The sequence below is a fragment of the Schistocerca piceifrons genome, chromosome 8 (assembly GCF_021461385.2).
Source record: "Schistocerca piceifrons isolate TAMUIC-IGC-003096 chromosome 8, iqSchPice1.1, whole genome shotgun sequence".
Classification (NCBI taxonomy): domain Eukaryota; kingdom Metazoa; phylum Arthropoda; class Insecta; order Orthoptera; family Acrididae; genus Schistocerca; species Schistocerca piceifrons.
The window spans coordinates 413,849,380-413,856,985 of record NC_060145.1 but is presented as its reverse complement, the minus strand read 5'-3'; the positions used below and the strand labels follow the sequence as shown (position 1 = coordinate 413,856,985).

General features: G+C 46.9%; 1 protein-coding gene across 1 annotated transcript in view; it reads left to right on the top strand.

Annotated features, from left to right (window-relative positions):
• The first annotated feature begins 1,066 nt into the window (after positions 1-1,066).
• The window catches only part of LOC124711298 (calcium/calmodulin-dependent protein kinase kinase 1), a 1,501,168-nt gene continuing 1,494,628 nt past the window's right edge, over positions 1,067-7,606 (top strand). Inside the window, exon 1 of the mRNA XM_047241302.1 lies at positions 1,067-1,396. Coding sequence (XP_047097258.1) covers positions 1,381-1,396 — 16 coding nt within the window. The 5' untranslated portion in view covers positions 1,067-1,380. The remainder of the gene's footprint in view (positions 1,397-7,606) is intronic.

The following is a 7,606-nucleotide window of genomic DNA, read 5'->3' as shown; positions in this document are numbered from 1 at the left end:
TTGTTCGTGAATAGTTTGAAGAATATTCTGAACAATTTGAGCGGACGATTTGGCCACCCAGATCACCCGACATGAATCCCATCGAACATTTATGGGACGCAATGGAGAGCTCAGTTGGTGCACAGATTCCTGCACCGGCAATACTTTTGCAATTGTGGACGGCCGTAGAGGCAGCATGGCTCAATATTTCTGCAGAGGACTTAAGACGTTGAGCGCACGCCATATGCAGTTGCCACGCTGGGCAAAAGGAGGTCTGACATGAAGTCAGGAGGTAACCTATGACATCTTTCACCTTAGTTTATTAAGAACAGCAGAGAACCCATAATGCTTCCTTAAGAAATCTCAGATATAACTTCTGTTGTACTTAGACGTTTTCCCTTCCGTTACTATTAACTCTGACCCGCTGGCAGGAAACCCCGACCCCGGTTTCACTGCTCGTAACACGGCCGTTGCTAGGCGTTCTGCCGCGCTAGCTAAGGATTGAGAACTGAAGACCCTCTTTTGTGGTATCGTCGGTCTCCCCCATAACTCCTTCCCTCTTCCTCCTCTTCCTCCTCCTCCTCCTCCTCCATCACCACCATCACCACATCCAGCGGCACATCATTGTAAATCTCTCATTATACTTTTAAACTAAATGACCAGACGTCCTCATTTCCTGTGGATTTTACCGAATTATCATGATTTGTCCTCAATTCTTCTAATTCAACCCTTTGCAGTCCCTAAAATTTTGCGGCAGTAGGTGCCAGCTTATTATTGTTTGATGGTCGAACCAGCCCTCGATCAGAATACCAAGGAATTGTTCAGGCGGAGCCACTGTTGCCTTTGTTGCCATAATTTAGGGTCCTTTTGTAAACTAGTGCTGTTTCAAGTGTCGTCGCTCCAGCAGGGGACACAAGAGATGTCTGTTGTTTGAACGTGTGACTGGGGGACCCAGGATGGAAGCGCGGCCACCGCGTCCGGCCACAGCTTGCGCCACGCGCCGGTTCGCGGCGCTGCGGTCGTCGTGACCATGACAACGGCCCGCGCTGCCCGTGGCTGGAGCCCCAGCTTTCAGTCTGCCGTCAGCACGGCTCGGCGGCGCGTTGCTGCCTGAGCTCTCGCCGCGAATCACCGCACGCTGACCTGTCAGGACGCTACGCTACGCTCCGGTGTGACGCTTCCGTTTTGCCGGTGGAAGTTGCGTGTACGTTTCGACAAAGTGTCCCTTCTCTTGCTTTTTCTCGTGACGACTCGCTTCTTTTCTCTAATATTTGTTTTTTTATCGACTGAGGTGCGCAAGTTAAAAAAAAATTGTTTTTCATCTCTCCTTTTTATTACTGTGTGGATTCGCGACGAGCTGTGAAGTCAGCAAACGAGCTACCGCGGACGGCTGCTGCAGACATGAATACGATAAAAGGTAAGGCTGTACACACACGGCCCTGTTCATTGTTTACGTTTAGCTGCACGTGGTTGGTGTTACGACCGGCTCGCGCAACACGTGCGGGAAGCTCATTCCTTTCCTATGAGTACGTCTGCAGCTATCTTGGCAGTCACAGTTCTGTACCCTGCAATTTCAGTCATCACCAGTCTTCTTCATACAGGACGCCACACCGTTCTCGTCTCCTGATAACAATGTCGTAATGTCGTGTGTGTATTTTATACTGGCGCACTTTTATGTTACCTGAACATGCACCGCTACAGTTAATCAGAACTGTTATTCACTCACTTACGGCAACACAGAAGTACAATTACCCACGAGCCTCCATACACATTCGTTGGTGGTGACAGGAAAGACCAAAACATGAATTTGAAACCGATTATTCATCACCTATTTGTTAGTGTAGCAGGATTAAATTTTAGAAAACATTTGTAAACCGAAACTTGTAGTGTGTAATATGACTGACAAGAGCTTCCTATTGAAATTACACCCTAAAATCGAAATTACCCGCTCATTTTGACAACAGCTTCAGAAACTTATGCTAAGTTATTATTGAGGTTGACATCCAACACACAAAGACAAGTACTTTCTGTCATCGTAAGTAATTTATGGCTAGTACTGGCTGTATAAAAATGAAGCCACACCCCCATTCGGCTGATGATGCCGTATGGGAGAGTCGTATTAGAGGAGTAAGTGCTACCGGAATTGATAAAGCATGAGCAGAAAACGGTAAATTAGCACACACACATCATAAAAAAGTTATTAAACCGTCATTAAATCTGGAATACGATAAAAATTAACTGATACTCTTATTTGAGTACATAAATTGACTGTTGTGTCGTCAAAGCAATTATCGAATTATTTCTCCTTGTTCTTACACAGCTTCATAGTAACAACCTTTCGTCACCTGAATTGCACCAAAGTATGATTTACGTGAGCTTTCAGCGTATCACCTGTATTCATCACAGAAATTAAACAATTTGCAAGATAAAATAGAATAAGACTCCACTTCCAAAAGAAAAGCAAACAGCATGATCTCACAATAAACATGAATGCACAGTTTAGATTCGTTACGATTCTTGTCATAACAGCTGAAGATGAAAGGTCTGCCTAAACTTGTACCAGTTGTGAACAACGTGATGATGTAAATTATTTCTCAGTTACGTTGCTGGTAGCAGCTCCACAATAGGTCTCACAATCCAGCTACGATCATCCCAGCGTGCTGCTATGCTCACTGAATTATCTTAACGATATTCCATGACTGCTCAAGAGAGGCGACCGAAATTTTTACTGTTCTGTAGTTTTTGATGATGGGAGGAAGGAAGGGAAGGGAGAGTGCACAAGCAACTATGAACACAGCAGAGTGAAAGTCTCTGGCACTGTTCTATTCAGGTGCGGGACGCACCTCGTACTACTCCACTACACTTGGTTGGGAATGCCTACAGAAGGTTTCGAGCGTTCCAAGTGTTTACAAACAATCTAAACAAAGAGTCATCAGTATTCTTAATACTAACTGAAGTAAGTTGTTTTCATTTGCTGAAGAATAAGAAAGAGATAGTTACTATGAAGTTTCAAGAGATAGGTACATTTTCCTTAGATCCGTTGCACAGTTTTAAATGAAATGTTGTGGAACGAGTCACTTTACGAACTAGATGTGCAAGGAGTTCATTAAGCAGCCGTAGATTGATAGAAACCTTAAAAAGCTTTTCGTCAATATAGCTTATCTCTTTCAAGAGTGAAGAAATCCAGCGTGTTGTCGCAGGCGTTGTTACTGTCACCGGAGACGATAAACTGATAGGATACGCGCGTCGTTGTCATGTTTGCGTGACGCGGATCTCTGCTTTTGTGGTCGCATCAAGGTCGCTCTTAGTGCGGCATTCTTCTTGTTTGCCTCTTTTTACGTCCGCTGACTAAGCAAACGTGCAGCCAAGGGAAATCGTGCTGTCCTATCCTTAAAGCTACGGTACATTCTGGTGACATTCGTAGTGCTAACGACGTCATTTCCTTTATTTCATGAGCGTGTGTGTGTGTGTGTGTGTGTGTGTGTGTGTGTGTGTGTGTATCATGGACGATGTGGTGCCTCATGAAGCTCTGTGCACCAAACATTAGCGTTTTAGTACTTCCTATGATGCTTGTCACTAAAAAGATAAGTTCAGAGTTTGTCGACATGGTAGGTTTTAATAGTGAGAATACGAGAAATTTAATGGCTCACTTTCAAAGATAAGAATTTTAATGTTTTGCTAGTTGTACAATTGTGTACATATACCACGCAAGGCATAGTACACATATAGCGGGTCGCCTCTGCACATTTACGTGTAGCTAGTACGTGAAGTATGGAACACGTCTGCCAAATATGACTTCAGATGGTAATATGTAACCTCTAACAGCTAAGCCCAACACACTGAGTCAGGCCTACAACATTCCATCGCCGCTGCTAGCGCGCAAATAAAATATGTTCTTGAGGAGAATGACACAAACAAGTTAGTCTCATCGCTAAACGTGTTTAAGATTCAATTATAACAGTGGTCGGAGTGATTACGACCGAGATAACCTAACGTATCATTAGGGAGGGCGTTATGTGACGCTGGAAAATTAGAAATGAAAGAATTCTTTACGGAAATACACAGGGACTTCCGAAATGATCTTTAAAACTTTGATTACGTGATGGGGATAGGTAGAAAGATGCACGATGTTCACACACACACACACACCTGTGTTTGCTTGTTTGGTTTTGCAGGTTAGCCGTCGACGAAAATGGCCAACGCCCGACTGGTGGCATAGCGTGTGGAATGATTGACAGACCAAAGATAACACGCTGCTCCAGCGGAACGCAACTAGTTTTTTCTTTCGGGCTTTGTGAAGCATGCTTTTTACCAGACTCTGGTACGGAACCTGCAGGCCCTGCGAGCTCGCCTCAGAGCAGCAGTTTACATTTACGATGGAGGTGAGAGGAACTGGAATGTAGCTGAGATATGGGGTGTGCTATAGATGTCGCAGACACTGAAACGGTTATTAAAACTTGAGGTGGGTGTGACCACTATGCCGCAAACCATATCTTTCTACCAGTCCCCAGTTCTGAAATATACGATATGAAATTTGTAGAGATCATTTTGGAACACCTTGCGTATGTAGGTATATAAAACACACACAGACACAAAATGACGCACAATACACACAATAAATGACTCAGAACTGCAATATCAAGCTGAGTAGCAGCAGCCAAGTGTAACAACGGAGGTGAATGGCATCACAAAGCAGCGCAAGGAAAGAAAAGAAATGAATTCACTCACTGGTTATCAACACGCCCGAACTGTGTCGAGAAAAATACACACGAATTATAGCACACAGCCATAGTCAATATTGCACTCAACACATGATTTTAGATGCAACTGTGAGCTTAGGTGAAACACACATCTGGTGATTGGCAAATTATGTCTAAAATTAACGTGATACACTTCAGTAAGTGTAACACACTGATATTCTCGTTATTTGCACTTGGGATGATGCCTTGTGACTTTAAAATCGATTACAGTTGGTAGGTAATAGTCAATATAGCTGTTAGAAAGTGAAATAATAATAAAAAAATGAATCTACATGGTTACTTCACAATCCACCTTACGGTGTGCAGTGAATAAAAATAGAACCAGGGAAAATAATGATCTATATAACTCCGTCTGAGCCCTTATTTCACGTATCTTACCGTCATGGAGAATATACACTCCTGGAAATTGAAATAAGAACACCGTGAATTCATTGTCCCAGGAAGGGGAAACTTTATTGACACATTCCTGGGGTCAGATACATCACATGATCACACTGACAGAACCACAGGCACATAGACACAGGCAACAGAGCATGCACAATGTCGGCACTAGTACAGTGTATCTCCACCTTTCGCAGCAATGCAGGCTGCTATTCTCCCATGGAGACGATCGTAGAGATGCTGGATGTAGTCCTGTGGAACGGCTTGCCATGCCATTTCCACCTGGCGCCTCAGTTGGACCAGCGTTCGTGCTGGACGTGCAGACCGCGTGAGACGACGCTTCATCCAGTCCCAAACATGCTCAATGGGGGACAGATCCGGAGATCTTGCTGGCCAGGGTAGTTGACTTACACCTTCTAGAGCACGTTGGGTGGCACGGGATACATGCGGACGTGCAATGTCCTGTTGGAACAGCAAGTTCCCTTGCCGGTCTAGGAATGGTAGAACGATGGGTTCGATGACGGTTTGGATGTACCGTGCACTATTCAGTGTCCCCTCGACGATCACCAGTGGTGTGCGGCCAGTGTAGATCGCTCCCCACACCATGATGCCGGGTGTTGGCCCTGTGTGCCTCGGTCGTATGCAGTCCTGATTGTGGCGCTCACCTGCACGGCGCCAAACACGCATACGACCATCATTGGCACCAAGGCAGAAACGGCTCTCATCGCTGAAGACGACACGTCTCCATTCGTCCCTCCATTCACGCCTGTCGCGACACCACTGGAGGCGGGCTGCACGATGTTGGGGCGTGAGCGGAAGACGGCCTAACGGTGTGCGGGACCGTAGCCCAGCTTCATGGAGACGATCCTCGCCGATACCCCAGGAGCAACAGTGTCCCTAATTTGCTGGGAAGTGGCGGTGCGGTCCCCTACGGCACTGCGTAAGATCCTACGGTCTTGGCGTGCATCCGTGCGTCGCTGCGTCCGGTCCCAGGTCGACGGGCACGTGCACCTTCCGCCGACCACTGGCGACAACATCGATGTACTGTGTAGACCTCACGCACCACGTGTTGAGCAATTCGGCGGTACGTCCACCCGGCCTCCCGCATGCCCACTATACGCCCTCGCTCATAGTCCGTCAACTGCACATATGGTTCACGTCCACGCTGTCGCGGCATGCTACCAGTGTTAAAAACTGCGATGGAGCTCCGTATGCCACGGCAAACTGGCTGACACTGACGGCGGCGGTGCACAAATGCTGCGCAGCTAGCGCCATTCTACGGCCAACACCGCGGTTCCTGGTGTGTCCGCTGTGCCGTGCGTGTGATCATTGCTTGTACAGCCCTCTCGCAGTGTCCGGAGCAAGTATGGTGGGTCTGACACACCTGTGTCAATGTGTTCTTTTTTCCATTTCCAGGAGTGTATGTTGGAGGCGAGGGAATCGTTCGGCAGTCAGCTTTAAATGCTGGTTCCCTAAATATTGTCAATCGCCGTCCTCAAAAGATATCCCTCCACGGATTCCTATAAGAGTTCCCGAAGCATTTCCGTAACGCTTGTGTGCTGTTCGAAACTACCGGTAGGAGATGTAGCAGACCGCCTCTGAATTGCTTCGATGCCATCCACTTACTGCTTCCCTTGGAGCTCGTCCTTGGTTGGGCCAAATAAATGGAAATCTTCTACTAGCCGACAAGGAAGCCAGTGGGCAAACACCTTTGAGTACCACAACCCGGGGACCAGTGTGGCAGCACTACCAACAGAGACTTCCAGTTGAAGAGCAAGGTGTTTGATGTGATCCGTCGATCACCTCTAGTAAGTGTGTCCACACGTTCCAGCAATGCAGTAGTGACAGCTGCGTGCGGTTGGCGAGCACGCGGGATATTTGACAGGTCTGCGTGCCCTGATGCATGCCGTGATGATGACAAACGCCTCGCCCAATAACTCGCTATGCTTTGGTCACTGCCAGGTGTCCGTAGACATTCTGCAAACGCTTAGAAATACTTGCTGTACCTTGGTTTTCCGTCAAAAGATACCCAAATACAGGTGTCTGCTCGGAACGCATCTCCATACAGACGCCATTTTGATGGCTACATATAATGCCGCCACCTATCGGAACTTGATGAAGCTACAGGTGCTGAAGCAGGGATATTCCACGATGTCCCATAAAAAATTCCGGTTTTTTTTCCAACTGAAACTGGACAAGGAAAAGTGAGGGTTGCGTTACGCACCTCGTACAATACAGCGACACAAAGGTAAACCGTTAAAGTTCCGCATCCATTCCCTAGACGGGCCACTCGGGCTCCACCGACAACCGTTTCGTCCTCTGCCAATTGCGTCATTGGGTGTAGATATGGAGGTGCATGTGGTCAACATACCACTCTTCCGGTCATCGTCGGGTTTCTTGATCTCTATCAAGTAGCTTTTCAGTTGGCCTCACGAGCTTGAGTGCATCCCGTTCACGTCTTTCCACCAAGGAAAAATCCCTGTCAG